Source organism: Xiphias gladius, chromosome 14, assembly GCF_016859285.1.
Source record: "Xiphias gladius isolate SHS-SW01 ecotype Sanya breed wild chromosome 14, ASM1685928v1, whole genome shotgun sequence".
Classification (NCBI taxonomy): Eukaryota; Metazoa; Chordata; class Actinopteri; order Istiophoriformes; family Xiphiidae; genus Xiphias; species Xiphias gladius.
The window spans coordinates 21,314,515-21,338,070 of NC_053413.1; the positions used below are offsets into that span (position 1 = coordinate 21,314,515).

General features: G+C 40.6%; 2 protein-coding genes across 4 annotated transcripts in view; both read right to left on the bottom strand.

The window, feature by feature from the left end:
* The window catches only part of LOC120798985 (retinal-specific phospholipid-transporting ATPase ABCA4-like), a 38,935-nt gene extending 34,915 nt beyond the window's left edge, over positions 1–4,020 (bottom strand). Inside the window, exons 1-6 of the mRNA XM_040143784.1 lie at positions 3,955–4,020; positions 3,629–3,722; positions 3,305–3,446; positions 2,906–3,045; positions 1,901–2,028; positions 1,408–1,605 (exon numbers count right to left, since the gene is read on the bottom strand). Coding sequence (XP_039999718.1) covers positions 1,408–1,605; positions 1,901–2,028; positions 2,906–3,045; positions 3,305–3,446; positions 3,629–3,722; positions 3,955–4,020 — 768 coding nt within the window. The remainder of the gene's footprint in view (positions 1–1,407; positions 1,606–1,900; positions 2,029–2,905; positions 3,046–3,304; positions 3,447–3,628; positions 3,723–3,954) is intronic.
* A 2,506-nt stretch (positions 4,021–6,526) lies between these two features.
* The window catches only part of LOC120798875 (rho GTPase-activating protein 29-like), a 31,986-nt gene continuing 14,956 nt past the window's right edge, over positions 6,527–23,556 (bottom strand). The window contains exons 1-20 of one of the 3 annotated variants that reach the window (XM_040143664.1): positions 21,493–21,838; positions 20,418–20,514; positions 20,054–20,126; positions 19,719–19,779; positions 18,944–19,093; positions 17,909–17,973; positions 17,641–17,751; positions 17,039–17,119; positions 16,363–16,533; positions 16,113–16,250; positions 15,225–15,412; positions 13,759–13,928; positions 13,073–13,207; positions 12,543–12,641; positions 11,565–11,728; positions 11,224–11,412; positions 10,854–10,991; positions 10,278–10,510; positions 9,478–9,778; positions 6,527–9,094 (exon numbers count right to left, since the gene is read on the bottom strand). In XM_040143664.1, the coding sequence (XP_039999598.1) occupies positions 7,916–9,094; positions 9,478–9,778; positions 10,278–10,510; positions 10,854–10,991; positions 11,224–11,412; positions 11,565–11,728; positions 12,543–12,641; positions 13,073–13,207; positions 13,759–13,928; positions 15,225–15,412; positions 16,113–16,250; positions 16,363–16,533; positions 17,039–17,119; positions 17,641–17,751; positions 17,909–17,973; positions 18,944–19,093; positions 19,719–19,779; positions 20,054–20,110 (3,630 nt within the window). In that variant the 5' untranslated portion in view covers positions 20,111–20,126; positions 20,418–20,514; positions 21,493–21,838 and the 3' untranslated portion in view covers positions 6,527–7,915. Of the gene's footprint in view, positions 9,095–9,477; positions 9,779–10,277; positions 10,511–10,853; positions 10,992–11,223; positions 11,413–11,564; positions 11,729–12,542; positions 12,642–13,072; positions 13,208–13,758; positions 13,929–15,224; positions 15,413–16,112; positions 16,251–16,362; positions 16,534–17,038; positions 17,120–17,640; positions 17,752–17,908; positions 17,974–18,943; positions 19,094–19,718; positions 19,780–20,053; positions 20,127–20,417; positions 20,515–21,050; positions 21,464–21,492; positions 21,839–23,556 lie in introns of those variants that run through there. The other 2 variants (XM_040143665.1, XM_040143663.1) reach the window with 2 other exon arrangements.

Here is a 23,556-nt window from a genome sequence, read left to right on the forward strand (position 1 = left end):
GGAAAAATGCAGAAAAAATAATCTCGAGAAAAAGAAGAGAAAGAAAAAAAGAAGAAAAAGGAGAAATAAATAAATAACCAAGCTCATGAAATGAAAAACCTGTGGATTCGGTTGATCATAGTCATTGCTCCATCAAGTCAACATCCATTAAATCAATCAAGGCTGTACATCTTTAATGTAACTCCTAAAACTGTCAAAGGCCATTTACCCTTCAGTACTATTTAATTATGGTTGGCACGTCCAAACCTCTACTCCATCTTCTCAGATGGTCACTCTCTGGATCTATATACAGTATCTTCAAGAAAGATGTAATTTAAGGCACTGTTACCCTGTGGCGCTCACACCATTTCAGTCCTACAGTCAGGTTTTCTAGTAGCCAGATAACCAGGTGTGCTGGCAGCTACGCTGTCTGAACTCTTTAGACTGGTACATGGTGGCATTGCATTCATACGTGACGCAGCGTCATGTCTTACAGACTACCTCGCAGGCTGTGGGCGCGGCCACGCTAAGCCCATTAGAGAAACAGGCCAAGAGGGATAAGGCCATGCCAGTTCCCTGAGCCCATCACCTGACTCTCTCAGCTTGAACCCCAGCGCCCACCTATGGTAAGGAAAATGGAGGGTGTGAGAGGAAAAAGGTTTAAAGTACAGTTTGTCGATGTATCTGCTTTTGTTTTAATGATACTTTTATTTCCTCTGTAAAGTTTGATGAGATTTATCTACTTCTGAAAGTTGATATATTTTACAAATACATTAAAATAAATAACAAATAAAATGGCTTTTCTTTCATTAAAAGGTGACTTGCGGGGCCATTCAGAGAAAAAAAGAAAAGCTCTCTCTCTCTCTCTCACTGCCTCCATGTTTCTTGCGTTTGGTAAAAATGTGTAAATGGTTTGAAACAGAGCCCAAGGTGTATTCCAAGCCCCAAATAAAGCCAGTGACTGCAAGCATGCCACACTGTTACATTACAACTAGAAAAACAACATCCTACATAAATCCAAAAGGTTAGCTAAACCGGCAGAAACAATATGTTTAAAATAAACAGCCATTCGACATCAATAAAGTAATTGCCAGATAACTGTCAATTCTGTGACATTAGCAAATTTACTATAAACAAATGCAACTATCACCAGGAAGACTGGCAGCTTCTAGGGCCTTCACTGTCAGGACAGGACGAGGGACACAATTTTTCCTACAAGCGAAGCCCATAGAATGAGTTGGAAATAATGACCAGCATGTCAGTGAAAAAACTCATTTGCAAAATGTCTCTCATTTTCCGTGACCATAACCAAGCAAAAAATCAAGGGTTTAGGACAAGGAGGAATGGAACAATAGGCCCTTAAAAAAAGGAAGCAATGAGGTTCACTGGATAAAATGTACTGAAAGTACTTTCAAACAAGCTACTAACCAGTTTGAAGATCTTGAAGAAGTCCAGATTAGCATAAAGGATATCCTCTATCCTCTGCAGCCTTTGCTGGCTGAGGGCACACATGGCGTTGCGGACCCCGTGGAGTCCCATGCGGCTCGGGAAGATGATGAAGCGCTCCAGCAAGGCCTGGCTGCACGCAATGTCTTTTAGCTGCAGGTCTGGGACACCAAAGGCAAACTAGAGACCATGGAAGAGAAAGGGAAGGGTGCCATGTAGTTAGTGGTTGGTTAGTGGTTAGTGGTTGGACTCAGGGTCAATATTTAAACACAAGCGTGTGTATTCATCCTTTTTTTTTTTTTAAAGTGGGGTATGTCTCAATGAAAGTATTGGGTGGTATTACCGCATTGGCCTCAGACAATTCTAGTAATACTGCTTCCCAACATGTAGATGCACCCCGGAGATAGCTTAAGAATTAGTAATGAAAAACCTAAGATGACCTAATATCAATTAAGGATTAAGGCTGCAAATGCACCTGTTCTAGTTTTATTTCTGCGTTGATGAGCTGGTAGACTATGGAGTCCGGGAGGCCGGCATCTCGCAACAGGAAGGCTGTGAGAACCTCATCATCCTTCAGAATGTCTTCTACCTTGAGCCCACGGCCTAGGTGGAAAATCAGAAACAGAGAGGTCAGAACCACTAAAGACAATATTGACCTGGCCACCACCGGACCTGCTCAGAGGAAATGATTCACAGCAAGACAGACTGGCAGTGATTTGGTGTTCAGGGAAAGTCCAGTGCGCAAAAGGAAGAGCTTGTTTGTACGCATATTCCTGCCAACAGGTAAAGTTAATTTCATCTCAAGTAACATTAAGACTAACCTCCACATGTGTGCCTTCAGGCCCAGTCATGAATAATCCTGCGCATATGAATGACCATGTGAATATATGAGAGATTAATCAGAATGAGAGTATGTGGAAGAGTGCACCTTTATCCTGGATAACCTTTGTGCAGCTGTCACTGAAGCAACTACACATCTTAAATAGTTTACATCCAACACTAAAAATCTGACATCTAACATCTCAAATGGTTTTGAGACACTAAAACGAGAAGAAATTAATTTACAAAACTGATACGCTAGGACAGAGGCAGAAAGAGAATTTCAAAAACGAAAGAGAAAGTAAAGCTGATGTGTTGACAGAAACAAGGCAGAGGCCATGAAGCACCAACAGAAAGAGGATGTAAACACTGTGATTATCCGGTAGGCAATGTCTCTAGTAAGGTTAAGAAGAAAGTTTAAAAATTATTAATTGCCTTTTTAGACTTTCTCCTGCAATGGGAAGCACTTTATTCTCCTGCTTGAAAAATGCTATAAAAATAATATAGTAATAATCATTATTATTAATATTATAACGAGCTTGCTTTTGTCTCAACTGTACTACGGTTAATGTGAGAGTTGGGGGAAAAAAAGGATGTAACTAGCTGTTTTACTCCCGAGGGAAGTGCCACTGTCGGAGTCATTTCTCGCTTCTACCTTTACCTGACACCACGGATGGGTCTTTGCGTAACGTGTCCATGAAGTTTGAGAAAGACGACATTTCACGCCAAAGCCGGCCGAGCTGCTGGACCTCTGTGTCATTGAGCAGAAGCTCCTGGACATCAACATAGAACTTTGCCAATCTGGAAAAAAAAAAAAAAAAAAAGAACCCACTGCTTTAGTCTTATTTATTAACTATTTTAAATTATATAGAATTTTGTTAACCAAAATGTGAAAAAGTATTTTTCTTTTAAATAGTTTTAAAGATTTAAATGTCAAATCATTTTTGAACTTAGACAAGTAAACGGCAATTAACTTTTCGAGCAATTACAGTTTCATGAGGTTTCTGCCACACTGGAAGTTGTTCGAGTGCTACTTTAAGAGTGCTATGATTATTCTTACACTGAGTTGTTATAGTTGGACACAACTCCTGGAGACTCTCCCCTGGTTGCATATCTGAAGCAGGGGTTGTTGGCGTTGCAGAAGATGCCCTGGATCCAGGGCAGAATCCCTGCCGAGGGCATGGCCTTGTTGGGGAAATGACCTGAGGGAACAGACGGCACATTGGCGGGCGTGTGAGGCCTCGTGATGTGTTGCCAAAGGGTTAACATACGCTGTTCTTACTATGAATAGAACTCTAGCAGATACAAGAGGCACTACACCTATTTTGACAAAATAATAAAGAGACCGCTGAGGTAGCCTGTTAGTCAGGAATTTTATTCTCACATTCATGTTGTTGGTACAGTGGATTGGCCTTCCTCAGCCACACCAGACCAATGAATAACAACACTGGCCAGAAGATCTCCACTAGGAAGCGGATCTGGACAGAAAAAGGAGAAGTGCGAGACATACACAGTGAAATATCAGAAAAACAGGAACACCTGTACAGTCCAATGCATCAGTCCTAGAATTAATCCTACAAGCTGAAACTTACTACGTTCAGTTTATTCTGCGACTTTATGAGAGAGGTGTTGGCAGCTGTAGTTTGTGGCGTTACTGGATTGGATTGCACTATGCTGAATAGTGTTTCCCATTCACGTAAATGATCGTACCTTCTGTCTCTTGCGGAGAGTCCAGTTTTTCCACAGTAACAGGCGGATTTGAGAGCCTGTCTTCATTGCTCTGCAGCTTAACCCCTGGAGGGGGTCATCAGACTGAGACAGACCTACAGACACACAACTCCGTTAGTCATGACATACAGTAGTTATGTAGACACTCGACAAATCAAATAATGTTACTGAGCCCTGTAGTCAGAAAGACCCAGGACTATAGTACTTGGGTCTTCTTTTGAGACAACTTGTCCGGGAGTAGAGTTGGTTTTGTACCAATTTTAAATTGGACTCTGACTTTTTCACGATTTTATAAAGCATTTTCAAAAACAGATTTTACTGTAAACGGTGCGCTGTTCATTCCTTCGTTTATTTTCCGTCTCCAAAAGGAGTGATGCTTGTGCTTTGTAAAATGTACAGTGTAAAGGTTCTCAAACATCTACATCCTTCTGCAAAATCCTTTGTAGAGGGAAGCAGAAGAGAAGTTGGATGGCAAAGAGCATTCTATTCATCGGTTGAAAACTTGTTAGAGACAATCATCTTCACAGAAGGAAAAACACTTGGCCTTGAAAGGCACTGAATTTGTCCTGGTCTTGGTATTGACCTGACCTTTACCCAAACTTGACTGTGCCTGGATTTGTTTAAAGTGGTCTTGACTACAACCATGGACTGACCACTTTTTGGAAAGCATAGATCCTGCTTAAGTTAACCAAAACAACTAGTGGCTTTAAGGTTCATTGTGTTGGCACGCTGGCAAAAGGAGGGTATACGGTTGGTACAACATTATTAAAACTACTAAAATGTATGGTTGAACACCATTATTAACAACATACAAACATGCGTTGGTATATGTACACACATGAAACTGCAAACCTGATTGGTAAATGCAATTTGTACCTACTCTATCATTTAGACTTATTCCAAAAGACAAATTAAATTTGGAGATACTGAAAAAAAGAAAACGAAAAACAAACTCAAATGCCAATCACATCTACAGGTTATGTGCAGATGGCTTCAGAACACGTCAGACATGAAGAGTAATTTGTTCAAAGGGGCATGTCCAATAGATTACTGCAGACTGCCAGACTGAGGATGTAGGGACATAAACACTTGTCTCGAAAAACAATAGGGCAAAGACTGTGAGACTAAAACAGGGGAATAAAGGCTATTATTATGTGTCTGACTTCTCTGAAATCACTTTATCAATCAAACAGTAACAAGGTAATTTCACAAGAAAGGCCCTACTTAGGCAAGACTGACAGAGACGTGTAAATATTTTGCAGCTAACGTGTCTCATCAAAAAACCGTTTTAAGTACCTTGGAGTAAAAGATTCTTGAAAAGATTTTAAAAAACAATCCATCAGGATCTGTTTTTAAATCATAACATTATGTCAGAATCCAGGCATTATAAAAAAAAAACTACAAGAGTAATTAGCAACCATACACCTGTCAGCTCCTCCAGCACATCTAATTTAGCCAACAACGGGAATAAAACAGTCAATTCTGATCCTTACCTCTTAGGGAATGATATAAAAGTTGAACGACATCTAGAGAAAGGGGTTTACAAACAAGCTGAAGTAATGGAAAACATTAAGCAAGGTAGAAGAGCTCCGTACGACTCCTAGCTGCCCACTCTCTCTCTCCTCAGCCTGCAGGTCAGCAGCACTCCTAATCTGATTGCTCTAATCTCCCAGCTCAACATGGGCAGGCAGAAAAGGACAGTCATCCATTTTGAGTCAGAACAAGGGGGATGTCTGCTCGAGAGGATCGGTGGAGGAAGAGGAAGACTGTTCTGTGGTGGGGGGGTGGTCAGGTCTGATGGACACAGCGGCCGATGCGTTTGTCGAGTGGTCCAGGTGCAGGATTTAGCTGCAAGGTCACTCTGCAGCTAAATCTTCAGCTGAACGCATACAGAATAAACCCCGAGCGTTGATTTTGTAACATACTAGGAGCTGATCAGACTCAGAGACTGGGGGGGGTTTCCTGCGGGTTTTGTGTCGCACACGTCGGAAGTGAGTCATCGCTCTGAGCAGCTTGACAACGTGGAACAGGTGACATGTGCCATTAGGTTGGGAGAATGGGAGGCCTTGACAGAAGCACAACCAGCAACCCGCTGTGAACTATGCATTCAACAGACGCAGCTTACTCTGATACTGAGGTGAATTCAGGTCTTAAGTCTATGCAAAAGAGTCCTGGTGGTTCGGGGAGCTGAGCAGCACAAATCTGATTGGTGACATGGTTGAAATACACAGTAGGCTGCAATGTAACACAGAGCATAAATAATACACATCAAATGAACTCACAGTATGTCTACGCGTCTACAGAGGAATCTGTCAAAAAAAAGTTTCAGATATAACCGTGGCTCTCCGAGGCACCAGACAAACATTGGAATAGAGCTGAAACGATTAGTTGATCACTACTACTTAAGATAGATGATTTATCGTTTGAGTCAACTCTGAACAATGTGAGAATGCCCCCCCCCCATTCGGGGGCTCATCATTTTACAGGTCTGTAATTTCTGATTTATTTCCTAATAACTTCCAAGAAGTTGCCTAAAATGAACTACGTCATTTACATGCGAAGTTTACGTGCAAAAATGTGAAAATCTGTATACAGACAAGCACAATATTCAACGTCACTGCAAAGTTAAGTTACAAAAGTAAGTGAATAATAATTGTTTTCTTGGGTTTTCCATATTATTATTACCAAATGACATCATTCTAACCAGGAAACTTCCTAGGAAATCCCTACGAACAATATCATCATTGCAAATTGAATATCTTTGAGTTTCGGGCTGTTGGACAGACAAAGCAAGTAATTTGACCTGTGCTCTCTTGTGCTCTCTGAGATTTTGATGAACTTTTTTCAGTACGTTCTGACATTTTATGGCTTAAAACGATTAATCGAGAAAATAAGTGGCAGTTAAATAAGTACTGAAAATAATCACAAGTTGCATCCCTGGATTTAAAACCATTCCACTGTATCTTTCTCCCAGTGTCCAATACAACAAAATAAAGCTAATAATCTGATTGGATGGGTGGAATATACAATAGGCTGGAATTTAACAGGGATACAGGGAATTGTTGGGTAGTATAAATAACACAAACAATGTTAACAAATGTCCATTAGGCTTCAAAAGACAACAGCAGGGTAAAATATAACTCTGTTCCTCAGAAGCATCGAACAGAGAGATCTTAAAAAACACTCAACTGGGGCAGAAATAACACTTTAAACTACATTTTTTAATTTGCAGCAAGAACTGTTGCAAGTCATTTTTCTTCTGTATAGTCACAATATTGCAAATGGGACAGAATTACTGTGACAAACATGCAGGATGTATGAATGAATATAAAAAACGTAAACAGATACATAAGGCTTACATACTGAGAAAAAATGTACCAATCACAGGCTACAATGGAAAATTCAAAAGGTTAAAATGTTTAATTCTTTATAATTGAGAACCTCATGTTAAAAATACTTCAATCCATTCCATGTGGAATAAAATACAAATTGAGAGCATTTTAACACTAAAGAAAACATTATAATTTGAACCCTATATTAAGTGCGTGTGTGTTTACAATAAAATATAATTTTGGAAAACAGAACAAGGAAAATGTTAAATTTACAATTCTTTACAGACAGAAATCCATTTTGTGGTTTTAAAGTTTTCTCTGACATAAAAATAGATGATTCACATATTTGTTATTTAAAAACGTGACACTAAACATTCAAGTTGGTGCCACTCTTTTTGTATTTGCTTGTTTTGAATGCTTAGACCAACCACTGTAGAAACTATGACTTCCATGTGTAAAATAGAATATATTAGTACTTACAACACTTTCATGGTTTATTTTCACAGGCCCATTTTTTCTCCCACTCTCAGCTTGTAGATAAAAATGTTTCCCCCAGTATACACTGTGGCACAGATACGGTAATATTTACAAATATAAAATGTTTTTTGGCTTCAGACAAAATGAGCCTCTCTGTGTTCGAGCTCCTGCAGCCGCCGAGGTCGCAGTCTTTGGTAGACAGGTTTAGTCTCACTGGGGCTCAGGTCGTCAGGGCTGCTCGGGGGTGGGGACTGGGGAGGTGAAAGGGTGGCGGAGGTCGAGACCCCGGGGTCAATGGCGCTGTCAGTGGAGTCTTGCGCCTGGAGCTGTGTCTTTGGGGGGCTTGTAAGGGCAGGGAATGGGGTGACTACCTGGCCAGGGATGATGGGGGCGAGTGAGGAGGTGGTGGTGGTGGTGGTGGTGGTGATGGTGGTAACAGTGGTAGTCCAGTTTGGAAGCGTCCTAGCTCTGCTATTAACAGAAACAGGGGGCTTGTAGAAAGTTCCGGGAGGAGGCTGCAGAGTCCTCGGTGCCCTGAGCGTTAGTGGAAGGTTTGGTGAGCTGCTAGATTCACTGACGGAATGATCTGTGTCATTTTCCCTTTTAGATGTCCAGAAAGGCATGACTGACACTGTGTGGGGGTTGGTGGAGAATATGGTGCTCAAACTATTAGTGGTCGAGACCACAGAGGCAGTGGTTACAGTTAGGTTAAGAGTAACGGGCACGGTTGCCTTTATAGGTTGCATTCCAGAGCTGGCAGATGGCAGGTTGGCCACAATCATAGCCGTCCTGGGTGTCACATCATAGTGCTTGTACTTCCTGTCCCATGTTTTCCTCTGCATTGTCTGTGTGTCAATGAAAGGCGTGATGTAGTAGGTGCTTACTCTGGATGAGCCACTTTGGCGTGCCCTCTCTGGCTCTGGTGTCTCCTGTATAGTTTCTGCCACGGTGTCCCGCTCAGAAGAGGTCGTGTCAACATTAGCAGCAGTGTTTTGATTATTCCTCTCGCTGATCTGAGCGGGGGTGGGCAGACGTTCCAGCGGCATGCTGATTGGTCGAGACACGTGTCTGGGGCGCTGGCTGCGTAGCTGGACCTTTTGTGCTACATTGGTAGTAGAAGCGATGGTGGTGCTGGGACGGCCAAACACTAAGGTTGACCTCTGGACTTCTCCCCCACTAGATGTCTGGATCCCATTGAGTCTGTCCAGAGCCGAGACCTCTGTTCTGTCTGTTCCAGGCTGGACCTCCTGCACTTCATCCAGGATGTGTGCGGAGGGGATCACCGATGAGTATCTTTTGTATGCTTTGGCACTCTGGAGGGACATAATAAACAGTTGTCTCTGCATCATGTGGCAATCAGTAGTTAAGGTAAGGATAAGTAGTTAAGGAAGTGAAGGAAGTGAATTTTAATTACGTCAAAGTAAAACCATGTAATTAAATTCATTTTTCTTAAAAATTGAGGATTAAATGGATACCTAAGACAAGAACTGTTTATGTGTACTTACCATCCTCATTTTATAAATGTGTACTAATCAAACACAATTACTTCCACATATAAACACAAAAAAGGCAGGTGAGAGCAGCCAAAACAGGAGAATGTCCTATTTTTAAAACCTAAGAGCATTCATACTCATACTCACATTCTGTAAGATATAATATGAGAACAGCATTACCCACACCCTGAATCCATCCTCACCTCTTTGATGTCCATCAGGGAGGTGGAGTGTCTGCTGAGCCGCTGCACCTTCTCCTGAGGGGTGAGTTTGGGGGACCCCTGGCCAGTGGTGGCGATGTCGTAGCCAGAGAGAGGTGATACGTCAAAGACCGTTTGGAAGTGTCGCACCAGTAGCTCCACCATCAGGGCCTGGTAAGGGTAATCCACCAGGGAGGACAGGGACACCTCTGCGTCTGTCTGCCGTGGCTTCACCAGTGTAGGGCCAAAGATAATGCCCAGGTTACTCGCCGTCATCTTGTTCTCTTCCACCTGCTCTGTCACTCTGTGGTAGTAAAGAGTAAGAGTTTAAAAGTGGCTGGTCAGCGTTGCCTGTGACAAGATGTGAGTAAACATTTTACGTAATTACCTTCAGTGGAAAGAGTCTGCAAAAATGAAGCCTGTCTCAAGAAGCTGATAACAATCACAAACACTTCTCTGTCATTTGATAGCCTAAAAGTCTGCAAGTACGCATTCATAAAAATTCCAAATTATAGCAGTAATTTCATGGCTAGGAAATCATCAAATTAAAATATAAAGATACTATATATCTACCATAAGCACAGAGTTTTCATTTTAAAAATATATGTGCTTGTGTCAGTTTTGAAAGCAAATAAGAATGAATAGAGCATGATCTTTGGAAACTTCCCTATAGCACAGAGGAAGTGGCGCTTTTACCTTAGAGTTCTTTGAGGAAGTTGGCATTTTCAATGTAATTGTGCAGAGAGCAAAAGACAGAAATCCATACAATGGACTAGCCGTAGGTCTTTGTTTAGAGCCCTTACCTGTTCAGGTGTGCTATAAGGAAGCGCAGAGTCCTGTAGTTGGCCGAGGGCAGCTGGCGGAGCAGATCTCGGATCTTGAAAATGACTCTGTTGAGCTGTATGCTCGGACCGCCTCTCTCTCCTGTCTGGGTGTTCTGAGGTTTATCAGCCTCCTCCACTATGACTCGCTGACACTCTTTGGATAAGCCGATGAAGTCGTTGTAGTATCGGTACAGGATCAATGGCTCTGGTAACTGTTTAGGGGAAATAGTGATGTGTTTTGTGCTCTTAGCATTGGAAAACGTGTCAAGAAGCTACCAGTGCATGTATACTGAATGAAATGATTATTTAAAATAAGTATAAATACATAAGAGCAAAACCAAAAAGACGCCAACTAGGTCCCAAGTTTAAGATTAAATTAAGGAATAACAGTAAAAGCATCTTTGATTTACTGCTTTGCTGAAACGTCCCATTTTATGATGACAAATTTAACTTGTGCAATACCAAAATACAATAACTAACCATTTATACTACAACATAAGTTACCCAGTAATGTTTAATAAACTTCCAGGTGCTCAGTAAATATTTGAGACCTACCTGTCTCAGGTAGAGTTTGAGGACATTGCTAATGTCATGAGGTGAGAGGTCAGACAGCTCAACCAGGTCCTTCCCATTTTCAAACGCCTGACAGAGCTTCTCAACACGTGATTTGGCACCATTTACACGATAAATCCCCTGTAAGCAAAAACAGGTACATGGATCAGCACAGTTTTACTATCACGCAAAATCACAGACAAGACTCTGCAGCCATGACGTATCCAATACATAACCCAAACTATGGTATTTAAGTTAAAATAATAACCTATATAACTTGAAAAAATTTGATATCAAGTGAAATCAAGAGAAATCAAGATATCAAGTGATAAATATAAACAACTCCACTATGCAACATAAAAACGGACTTTACCTTGATGTTGAGGGCTCGACTCTCAATCTCAGACGTGCACTTCTTGATGATAAAGGGGATACCATCTGGGCTGTTTTTTGCTGCTTGGGCAAAGTCGATACCAAACAGGTGTAGTCTGCCTTGCAGCTTTTTATGGCCACACTGGATAGCAAGCGTCTCTAGGCACTTCTTATGGCAGGCCAGGGAGCACTGGTAAAGGAGTGGATACAGAGACAAGGCGTTGATTGAGAAATATTTAGATTAGTGGCTGAAAAAGATTTATGGTCTGCTAATGTTAATTGTAAATAAATATGGGACACATTGTAATTTCTACAACCAATTAAAAAGCATATGTATTGTACCTCTTCACATTCAGCTCCATGGAAAACAACCAGACTGTCACACTCCCTGCACTTAGATGGGGCTCGCAGTTTTCTCAGCCTATGGGTTTGAGCAGCTTTGGACATCTGAGCATTTCGGAAAGGACCAGGAGAACTGGCCGTCTCGGTCACCATCTCTGCCAGACCTGAAAATCAGAACAGCTGATGATGGAACTGAATAGACAGGTGACCTCGTGCTGAATTCTTGTCGGTGGGGCGACTAGCGTTACTTCAGAGCAACAAAAACTGAAACTTTTTAAGGCGAATCAGAGAAGTGATGAAGCCTTGTAAATTTCAACTCATTACACAAACAGCAGCTTGGAGTATTTTTCCTTTTCTAGTTTCTAGTTGTCTACACACTCATTCACAATTATAGAAAAAAGCCATATCGGATAAGAAAAATTAAGATAAAACACAGTGGTTTAAGGTTATGTAGAGAATACCAGAGGGCATAAATAGTTAGTTAGTTAGTTAAAGCTATTATTTTAGTATGTAACACACGTTAATTCTAATGGAAATTTGAAAAGATTTGGATCAAATAAAAGATCTGGTCTGCTGCTTCAGTTAACGATGAGAAAATAAACATACACACTAACTGGAAGAGTTCAGCATAGATACAGGAAGTGTAAGCTGAGGCTATACGCCAAAACTAACATGACCCACTTCTGTACAGCTCTGTCGAGTGAAAAAACATTTGATGTAAGCGAAATCTACCACAGAGTCAGATCCATACAATAGCACTAGGTGTTTTCAAGGTGCGCAGTGATCTCTCACGATTGCTCTCTTCCTTCCTCAACTTCTCTGCCACTTAAGTGGAACTGCTGATTGGCTGTGCTACTGCACATACAAGCCCAAAAGTGGTCGATACATTAGCATGCATCTTCCTGAGGAGGTGAGCACACATAACACATCGTCATAAAGACAAAAACACACACACAGAGGCAGACAGACATGTCTAACCATTGTCTGAGGGTGATGGTGGCTCCCTCTCATCCAAGTCATCAGCAGAAGACATTGTTCCAGTAGAGGGAGTCCTGGGTAGCCGTCGTTTGAAGTCACCTGCACAAATAAAGGAAAGTGATTCATTTTCACATAACCAATTAAAGAGACTAATTATAAAGTGCACTAATGTACAGTTAACCATAGACTGGCACAAGGACAACACTGCAGTGCAATACCAAGAACAGATAAGCTATGATGCTCTAAATGTTTAAATTTAGTGTTGAATAGTTTATAGCTTTAAACAGTGTGGCAAGCAGTTTCAGTTGTAGAGGGAAGTGCAGTACGAGATGAGTATTTTGTGGGTCTGGTGTACACTGAGGAAGTTACGTTGTTTTTTTTTGTCTATTAAATTGATATGATTTGAGTGTTTTTCCAATTTACAGTAATTTCACCTACACAAATGTAGAGTCCTCGCCCCCTCTTTCAATTAACAAACACCTTCAAGACATTTCTTAAACCAAGAAAAGCTTGTCCTAAAATCCTCATACCTGGACTGGCAGTGGGGGAGTCCATGGACCTCGACTCGCTGCTACCTCCAGCACTTTCCGAGTCACTGCACATCCCGCCCTGGCTTCCCTGACTGTTGGAGGCCCAGGCTCTCAGCGGGGCCTGGCTTCTCAGTGCTGCGAGAAGAAATAGAGACCCGCAGTCACACACAGGCAGAGAAACAACAGAAATATAGCTATATGACAGCTACCCACTTAGTGATATTCTTAGCAGTTGCTTCAGTTATTTTCAGAGACAAGCAGTCACAAAGATATTCCAGACTTATGATGAGTAAGAAACACACAACTCAAACAGTTTTGACTGTAGCCGTGAGACAATTTCCATGAATCAGATCAAAGGGTAAGTCCCTGAGAGGATCATATAAAGATACAGGCAGTTTTGCAGGCTGGTCTGACCCCCAGAAAGAATAACTTTAAGATGTCAAAATCAAAATTACCCATGTCTGTAAAAGTGCAATTTTATCAATTACTGATTGTCAGAATTTGATATGCTTATGCATATATGTTATCTACTTTATTACTGATTTTGTAAAAGTAAGTATGAAATGGCAGCTTCTCTAAAGTCCGCTGATTTTCATAGCACTTGCAAATACAAAGGCTCTCCTTGTTTGGCTTGTGATCATGTCACGAGTGCCTTAACTAAAACCCATGTATATCTGAATACGCACCTTGTATGTCTGTGCTGCTGTTGGACCTCAGCTCGCTGATCTTCGCTGGCTGGTGTAAGGGACAGTCCACTTCGTCTCCACTCAACACATCACAGGAGGTGATAGATGCCTGCGACAGGTTGCCGTGGGAGGAATGAGTGCTGCCCACTGACCTTTTGTTGAACACAAACCTGGGGAAATAAAGTCGGCATTTAAGGTTAAAAGTGATGAATTTTACTTTTAAGCAAGATTTCTATCGTCCCAACTGTCCAAATCTCAGTATGACTATATTACACAGTGTGTATCTGCAGCGGTTTGCCAGGATTGTTGATTACCACTAGTGACTAAGCCATTACTTCACTGGCACTGAGATTTTTGGCGTTCATTTTCTAGCATGTAATCTGTTTTGCCAACACCTAATACCAAGACCACAAGCATTTTATCTACTTAGAAATGGACCAAAACCTAATGAATGAGCAATTAATGACAACATATTTTAATCTATTGAGCCAAATTTGTATCTGACAACTATATACTACGGTATTACCATAGTAATACTGTGCTCTAATATACTGTAGTACTGTAGTTACCACAGTATATTATTGCATTATAGGCATATTACCTCTTTTGTGCTATAGTTATCTCACCTAATTATACCATTGTTAAAATGCTACTTCTCTGTTTCTGTCCATTACAGGCTAACCTATGCTCCGCTTGAGACCGCTCAAGGTTTTTGTAATTCCTTAGTAGTAAATACATGTTGATCAAAGTCATAAAATCCAAAATGCTCACAGTGATTTGTTATGCGCAAACTAACACTGCCAACAGAGCTGCGACATCATTCATCTTACCATTAACTTCGTACAAAGAAACTGAATTATAAATCATTGCTTCTTTTCTTCGTGGTAGTGAGCGTTTGTGTGTGTGGGAAGCCGAATCTGATACTGCTTTGACAATCTAAGTAGAGTCTTAGGGACAGCTCTAAACCAGAGCCAAACTCTCACGCTCACAATCTCCCCTGCTGCATTCAGCCTGAGCCACAGATATTTCCTCAGGAAGGGCAACAAATTCAACACACATTCTGTCTCTCCTTGGTTCTCCCTCTCTCGCTTCCTCCCACTCTGACTCACTGTTACCTTTGCTGAAAGAAGAACTAAACAAATGCTAAATGGGTGGGAGCGACTTCAGGATATTTCGAAAGACTATTTTCTTTAAAATGAATTTTAATCCAAGATGACCTAAACCCACAGTACAGCTGAACAAATACAAATATATGACCTCATGGAAAACACGGACTGTCTCATATAATGGCTGCATCTGCAACAACCTGCCCTGTGATCCAACTGTTTTAACTACTGTTAACCGTCATACAGGAGTGTAGCAGGCAGCTTTCAATATACTTGCACAAAGCTGAGGAGCTTAAGTCTGACTTTGTAGATTTTAATTTCAAGTTTTGTGTAGCAGTTCCAACCCACAGTCTTTGGTACCTGGTATTGTCAGAGGAGATGGAGTCAGAGTGCAGGCGCTCTTTAGGCAGATTTTTGGGCAGGCTCCGAACAAACTCAGCATAGCACTCGCCCGGTTCGTACAACTTGGCACTCTCACTCAGGGCCTGGTAGTGGGCAGGGAGCAAAACACTCTGCGCCTGCTGCATCTGAAACCAGTTCACTGTCACCTGAAGAATGATAGATCAAAAGCTGAATGAGTGAGTGACTTAATGAGTCACTGACTGAATGAAAAAATTGGCAAATGAGTACTGAAGTGACTTCAAATGGGTAAAATGATAGAAACCAAAAAAGAGGTAGACAACATTCTTGTATGCTCTGTAGTTTCTATTCTTCCCTTTCAGTATATAAACAAAATGACATTTAAACCAGATAAATAAATACAGAAACACAATTGAGAACAGTGCAAACTTTCAGTAGTTTACAGTTTTCTGAGTTTTATTGTCTATACTTAATTCTGTTTGATTACCCACTCCCAACTTAAAGAAACATACTGATCCCAATGGCTTGTTATGTCATTCTATATAAATATATATTTTTTATATAAATATATAAAAAATCTGCAATTTTTGTTTCTTAAGTTATCATAAATTAAATATAGGGCTGCTTTATGTATTGTTAACAAACCATTTAATACATATGGAAACATTAAAAACATAGATTTAGTGTAAGTCCTTGTAGTAAAAGATGTTTCAATTAAATTGAAAGAGATAGCAAGTTTAAGTCAAAATTTCTGATTATGGGGCTACTAATTTGTTTACAACTGTATGATGCACTGCACCTTTACTAAATGTTATTGGGAAATCCAATATCCTCTCTAAGTTCATCGAGTTGTTAGCTGACTAACAATATTATGTACTGTCTACTCACAGCTTTGAGTGTGAGGTCACACTGGAAGACCATCTCTCGGATCTGTGTGAGGATGGTGCTCTTAGTGTTGGCCAGATCCATCCTCCTGACGCCTGCGTCAGCCATACAGCTCTGGTACTGGTCCTGAGCCTCCTCCGCCTGGCCAAAACAATGGATACAGAGAATAGTGCACTATTTATAGCAGTGCACTGCTATAAAGACAGACACTGATACTGATAATTTTCCCACTGTTGTCTTCTTCCCCGCCTACCTTCTGCAAAGCCTCCTCCTCCAACCTCCTCTTCTTCTCCAGCTGTTTGTTACCAGTATTATTAGACTGCTCCTCCTGGGAGCGGTTGGTAGATGAGTGGGCTTTCTGGTACTCCTCTCTCCTCTGGGACTTCAGCGCTCGTGCTTTACGCAAGGTTGCATTTGCCTCTTGCTGCCAAAACCACAAAGATCCGCCACATGAGCCCGTGTGATTAAATTGTTATACGAGTGTGCAACAGTTATCATAAATATAATCAGACACACCTTTATAACCGATCAACCCAGGGTGTGCAGTTACACTGAAAAGTTTCTAAACAGCAAGACTATTATGAAATCATGACATTATTAATCCATGAAACTAACGCTGCTTAGAGAAAAGAGTTAAGCAGAAAAAAAAAATCTATTATTTCTTGTTACCATCCAAAAAGAATTTTTTTTATACATCACTGATGACACGGATTAAATATTGATTCTGTGCTTTTGCCAGATTGTATGGCATGATTTCTACTGTGCTGACATTTACGCATCTGACATTCCCCTGGATGGCTAAAAACATTACAACATTTACTGCAGAATGCTGATTAGTCTGTTATACAAAAAGGAGGACTGTTAGCATTGCTATTGAGCTGATAGTAACTATCTAATAGTTTGTAACTATACAGGGACTCTTTACATACCATTTTCTTTCGTTCCCTCTGCCACTGCTCCTTGATGTCTTTCCTCAGCTTGTCCAGTTCATTCTTACGAGCCACAAGAGGCTGAGAACAGAGTGAGGGTCAACAATTACAAAAGGTATTTCAAAAAGGGTCTTTTTCTGATCAAGTTAATTCTCAAAATCTTCAATCAAAAGACAAAAGATGTGAATGTTAACTATATTACAGATCATTGCGTCCTGATCAGATGGCATTTTCTTGTCAACTAAATGCTCTCAGGGAAACCAGGAGACCCACTCCGAATCCAAACCAAATCAAACTTTCTCCAAACTTTTCTCTAGACCCCTACAGGTCTTGAGTGGGCGTAAGACTTTGGCTGAACACACAAAATGGGCTAGGAATAAGAAAGACACATCTAGTATAGCAAATAAATTACTGATTTGAATAAAGCTTCATCGTGGAAGAAGTTGTGATTTTTACTATAAGAGTGTTATATATCTACAGTGTATTTTCCCAGATTGTTTTACATGTTGAAATGAAGTGAGCAATAGATGTTTTGAGGCTTGGTTAGGAGCAAAGTACAGTAAAAGACTCAAGTACTCTCTAGTTCTTCTTATCACTCTTACCTGTATGAATTTATTCGTTTGAAAAGCCATTGCAGTTTGAATAAGCAGCTGGTTGTATTCAATGTCCTTTTTGAATGCCGAAACGTAGATATCACTGAATGGTATGTAGTCCTTGGATGAAGGAAGTGAAGAAATTGATGAGTAAAATTAGAATTTCCTCTTACATACTTGTCTTAAGAAAAAATGGGGGGGGGGACAATTCTATATGAATTATACGTTACCAATGAAGTCAATATTCTTTAAAAAAAAAAAATGGCTCTTTGGTTACCTGTTGACTGGCCAGTGATTTTGCAGACTCAGCCATTTTGGCATAACTTTTAGCATACTCAATATCTAAAAGAGAAAAAAAAAATGTACAAAAGGGTAAGGAATTATTTGTCTGTAATCAACTAATGATGAACTATTTTTTTTTTAAATAAAAGCATGCATATGATTTTATTTAAGTGCCCAGTGATGGCCCCACACAACACAAATTTCACATTCATGAGCTTCACGTGATACAGGAACTTATTAGGGCCATTACATTACACATTACAGGATATATTACACTGAACAAAGCGAAGAAGCAAGGCAAACAGGTAAATAGTTTTAACGCAGACTGAAAACAAGTACAGATTCTCAAAAGAATGTATATAAACAGGACCTGTGGGATTCTGGTCAAACCGTAGCCCTCTCCAGGCATGTTAAGCTACGTAGAGTAGTTTGCTTGTTGATATAATTAGCTAAAGCATAAGAATACATTAACCCTAGCATATTGAGTATGTGCATATCCAGTAAAAGCAGAGCATATCAACAATAAGGATGACTTTGAAATTCCAGGTGTTTTGTCATGGCTGATTAATTCTCTGTAATTGTTTAGATATTCCTGAATATAACAGATTTGATGTGCAGAGAAAAAGCCTTCTCCCGCATGTTGATAAAGTTTGCCTTTGGGTTAAGAATAGTGAATCCCTTATTCCTGACTGAGATGAATTTTCCTTCTTGAAGACTATACTGCCATGACATAAGAAGGTGGAAGGAAGTGCCCACAAACTGTTCTCTAAACTCATCCAAGGTTTATAATGACTCAGGGGTCTTTTTACAAAACGCTGCTTCAGCGCTGGGTTAAATAAATTTACAGATAACTCTGTTTGTTATATTTTACTTGCAATCCAACAGAAGATGGTGTGAATTTTTATCCACAAGATTACAGTTCAGAAGTTATCAATAATCATATCCTCTCTCGTAATATCTAGTATAGTGTCTTAATGCAGTAACCCTCTGTTTGTAGCCCAGTGCACTGTCAATAGTCTCAGTGTCTCACCCATGGCCACTCTTTTCTCCAACCAGGCCAGAAGGTCTTTGATGTACTTGGACCAGGCCTTGGCGTAGAGTAGAGCAGACTCCACCCCACTGTCATTCTTCAGCAGGGTCAAGTCAACTTCCTCCTCCCGTGACAAGGGCACCTCTGGGCCTGTGGAGCCGGCAGAGGTGACACACATATCAAAACAAAGTGAATCGAAACACATGGTATCAATAAAATGGACACATACTGGATTGATGCCTCTCAGGTCTACTACTCCAACAGACTGGTACGGGCCGTAAATGAAAACAAAAACATTGGGGTAATTGAAGTTGACAGTATAGAAGGATGTGAGAGTGCTGGGTATCTTTTAAAATAGTCCAACAGCATTATTTTGTTTTTATTGGTTAAACCGTGATACACCTCTCCTAGCCGCTCACCATCTGATTCAAACACCAACCCCATGTGTTTCCCATCCCAGACGGAACTACAGCTAAACAGGAAAGGAATGTCAGATATGTGGACGGACAGGGAGAAAATGAGCCGCTAGTATGAAAAAAGCAGCAGAAATAACAGGGGTGGAAGCAGAGGTTTAGGGCGGGTCTACCTCAGGCATTCAAGAGTCCTAAGCCTAAATCACTCAGCTAACTCACAAACTGACACTCAGCTGCCCCCGGCTACATAAGAACCATTAAATGTTTAGTAAAGCAGCCATCACTAGCTATTATGTTTCAGACTGTATTTATTTTACACCCACTTTACTAAAGGTAAATGACAAACTGTGAATAACACTTACCCACAAGGTCACTTTTCTCTGAAACATATCCCTCAGGATCCACAGAGAGGTTGTCATAAGACTGTGAAAAAGACTTTTTAGATTAAAAGGAGGGAACAGCAAACATACAATCAAAGTCAGACATCAGAAACAGCTTGGTTCTTAGCACCCCAATTAAGTACAGAGAGTCTCTGAGGTTTTTTTTGTTTTTTTTTGAATGGAGTCTTGGTGAAATTGCTGCTTTAGGTGTACCCTTTTGAAAACTGTCATGTTTCAAAACAAAGCTTTGAAAAAAAAAAAAAAAAAAAAAAGAAGAGGTTGGCCTTAAAGCTGGGAAAAGAAATCTGGTGTCTCACCCTGCTTCTCCTGGTCTGGGGGATCCCCAACCCTGAGCCACTGTCCACATCTCCCATAAGGAAGTCAGAAACTCTGAGGGGTAGATGTTTAGATGCAGATGTGTGTCAGACGTACAGTTTAATAACATCAAAAATTGCAAACTAGTCGGTAAAGAGGGGCTTTCAGACATGTAACTCTTAAATATAGTGTTATTCAAACTGATTATTCAGACAAAGGAAATGACATATATAGACATAGATATAGGCTCAAAAGATTAAGTCTGACTATACCAACAATCTCCCATCTGTTGGTTTTCTTGGCAGTTACACAAAACCGTAATAAAAATCCAGTGGTGCTGAAAAGGCAAACAAACATTGTACTCACACATTGCCGAATGTGAAAGCCAAAGTGTCAATGGATGTGTGTATCTCCCCAAATATAGCTTTTTTGTTTTCTGGGTTCACTTCCTTGATGTTAACGCCTGTGGAGAGTGATAAAAGGCACAAGAGCGTCAGCCAAAATAAAACTGTATTACTGAACAGTTCATGTATAGTCAATCATTCAACAGATGTTTTTCCACAACTACGCCTGTATGTTGGTCGACGATGACGTTTTAACCACAGATATAAAACACATGGACAATAGATGAAATAAATGACATGCAAATATAACAAAAAGCTAAATTTAACTTTGAAACCAACAACAAATTTATAAAATGCATGGAGTTTGCCCCATAGCATTGTCTTTTTTTGTTCTTGCTGCAATCATAATCAATTGAGACCATACTTAACCGTTTGGCTTCTGTGGGGAGTGGTTTATTGCCTCTACAAGGGCGAAAGTTGTTTCAAAGACGTATTTATATGCCCCCTCGATGACAGACCAAAAGCCAAACACCCTGGGCAGTTACACAGGGTCAAGGGTTTTAGAGAAAAGTGCATAAAAACAGCTTGAAAACCACAGCTGTTAGGGCAAAAGTAGTTTGAGGCAATGACATGTACAGGCTATATGCCTTCCTACCAAATCAAAAATGTCCTCTGGAACAGCTTCAATGATCTTCAAGGATGGATATTCAAGGGATATTCAGAAACAATCCCAAACTTTCTCTCCTTCGTTCCAAGGTGTTATAATTCCATAGGTCATCTTTCATGTTGATCGAACACAAAAATGGCACTCAATCGTACACATTCTTTGCTTTGAGATCTATTGACAGCAAGACGTCCAGCGATTTTAGAACTGTAAGGCCATCGAAGCTTGATAAATCTCCATAAATGTGTGAACAGCGCTTTCCTTCTCAGGAAACAGTTTACTCAGCAAGAGGACATTTGCAGAAAGCAGTCAGAGGAACTCAAGACACAGGCAGTGAAATCCGACTACTTCCTGTCTGCCCCGCAACAGGAAACACTCACACAGCTTGAGTTCTGTGACATGTAACATTACAAACAGCTGCGACAAGACTTACCTTTTCTCTCCGTCACCTTGCACCGCTGCCTAGTAACCAGGACCAGAAAACCTCAATAATGTGAATCAGTTGCTGGGAAAAAAGCTCTCAACAGTTCCTGTTTCGAGATGGCTTTCTAGCTTTTGTGCTTCCATTTTCTTTTCATAAGAGCAAAATCAATCCATGTCAGCGGTGGCTGCGTAATTGTAAATTCCCAACCTATGAAGAAGTACAGAAAGTTCATGGCATCCTGGGTTGGCGATTCAACCCCACGTTCTAGGGAGACTTTTTTGGAAGACACCAAAAGAGAAGGGACGCAATGGTGCGAGCCTCCCTGCTGTGCGCCTCCCTGGCCCTGAATGCTAGCGTACAACTCTGCGCTGACTTCTTCCTCAGGACATCCTGTGGGTCTCACAACAATGATTCCAGAGCTCTGACCCCCCTTGTCACATTTGAAATATGGAAACTGCATCATTCAAGTACAGGGGCCATTGTTTTCTCGTGGTTGACCTGTAACTGGGACAATTAACCCCCGAAAAATACCTTGAGAGTGATAAAGCATGTCTGACAATTTGACAATTTTCTGATGTGCCAGGCCATTACAAAAGTTTACTCTAATATAATAGGTTTATTAGTAAGGTAAACTAAAAAAAAAAAAAAGATTATCTCCATTACCATGGAACAGCATGCTTTTCTTAGATCAGTTAAAATGGACCTACAATATGTTTATCTGCATAGAGAAAGAAAAAAATCTTTGGCATGCACATACAAGATTGACTGCAGTAAACAAATACACTCTTCTCTCTTCTTCTCTAGATAAAAGGGGACAGAGAGTAGGGAAAGAATTTCAATAAGTTGAGGAGGTTGACGCTTTTACTGCATTGCCCTGCAGTTTTTCAGTAAAAAGAAGGGAAAATGAAGACTCTCTAAAAATGTGACCAGGAAAGAGACCTTGTCTCGGTCTGGTTTGGGCCAATGAAAGGCTTTGCAAAGATTATATCTTTGATGACACACAAACAGAGAAGGAGGATCGGCGATACAAAAACAATTGTCTCTGTCTAGAATGAAACCCTGTGCATTATACAGCTGAGTGGAGCTGAACATGTTCCTTGACATTTCCAGGTTTAAAATGTGTGTATAGTGTCAAATCAAAAAAACAATAGAAAGAGAATAGCTTGAGTGGATAACACCCACATATAAATGGCATTTGAAACTGCTTAGGAAACCATGTGTTCGGAGAGGGAGGGAGGAAGGAGGATTTATTCCCAGTGAATTCTGGCAGCTGTCCAAATGCCCCAAGTGTCATGACCAAGCATCACAGAGCAACATGAGTGAAAAGACACCACACTCTGAAGACAGAGAGGCGCACAAGACCTGTTATCATCCAGACCTTTGAGTCTTCATCTCTGATGTCTCGCTGATTCATTCCTCTTTCAGTCTCCTTTTCAGGCCCTCTCTGGCTCTCTGGCTGTGCCAGTATTGTGTTAGCTACTGGCCATTCAGGACAGTCCGGCCAGGGAGTAAGGTGATGTAAGGCACCCCCTTGTGGACAGGCAAATTCCCAAATTTCCATTTCTCAACTGGATATCGTACACAACTAGTGTATTTACTGCAGAACTGAATGACAGAGCTTTACTTCTAGAATAGGAACAATGGCACACTGCCCTGTCATACTGTAGAGTAGCACAATCATTAATTTGTGTTTGGATGTTTGTGCACAGTTTCAGGCAATTTTAGGATGCAATATACTAAATATCTTGACTCTTCTAAAAGTAATAATGTCTTCATATCCACAATATTGAGGAAGAAGTTGACTGAGTTTTGTGATTTTTTGTATTTAGGAAAGCAGCGATCCAACTTTTACTATCTCAATACCGACTTGAATACCTCAACTTAACCTCAGCTGATTCTGAGTACTGACTGGATACAAGTGTTCTCTTTTCCAAATTTTAAAACCTGTATAGCTCAATGCAAAAAAAAAAAAATCATTGGAATCTTTTTTATGTGAGTGAACATGAAGCCTGGAATTACTGTCCCACTTCAAAATCATATGGCAACCAGCTGTAACTGAATGAATGTAACTAA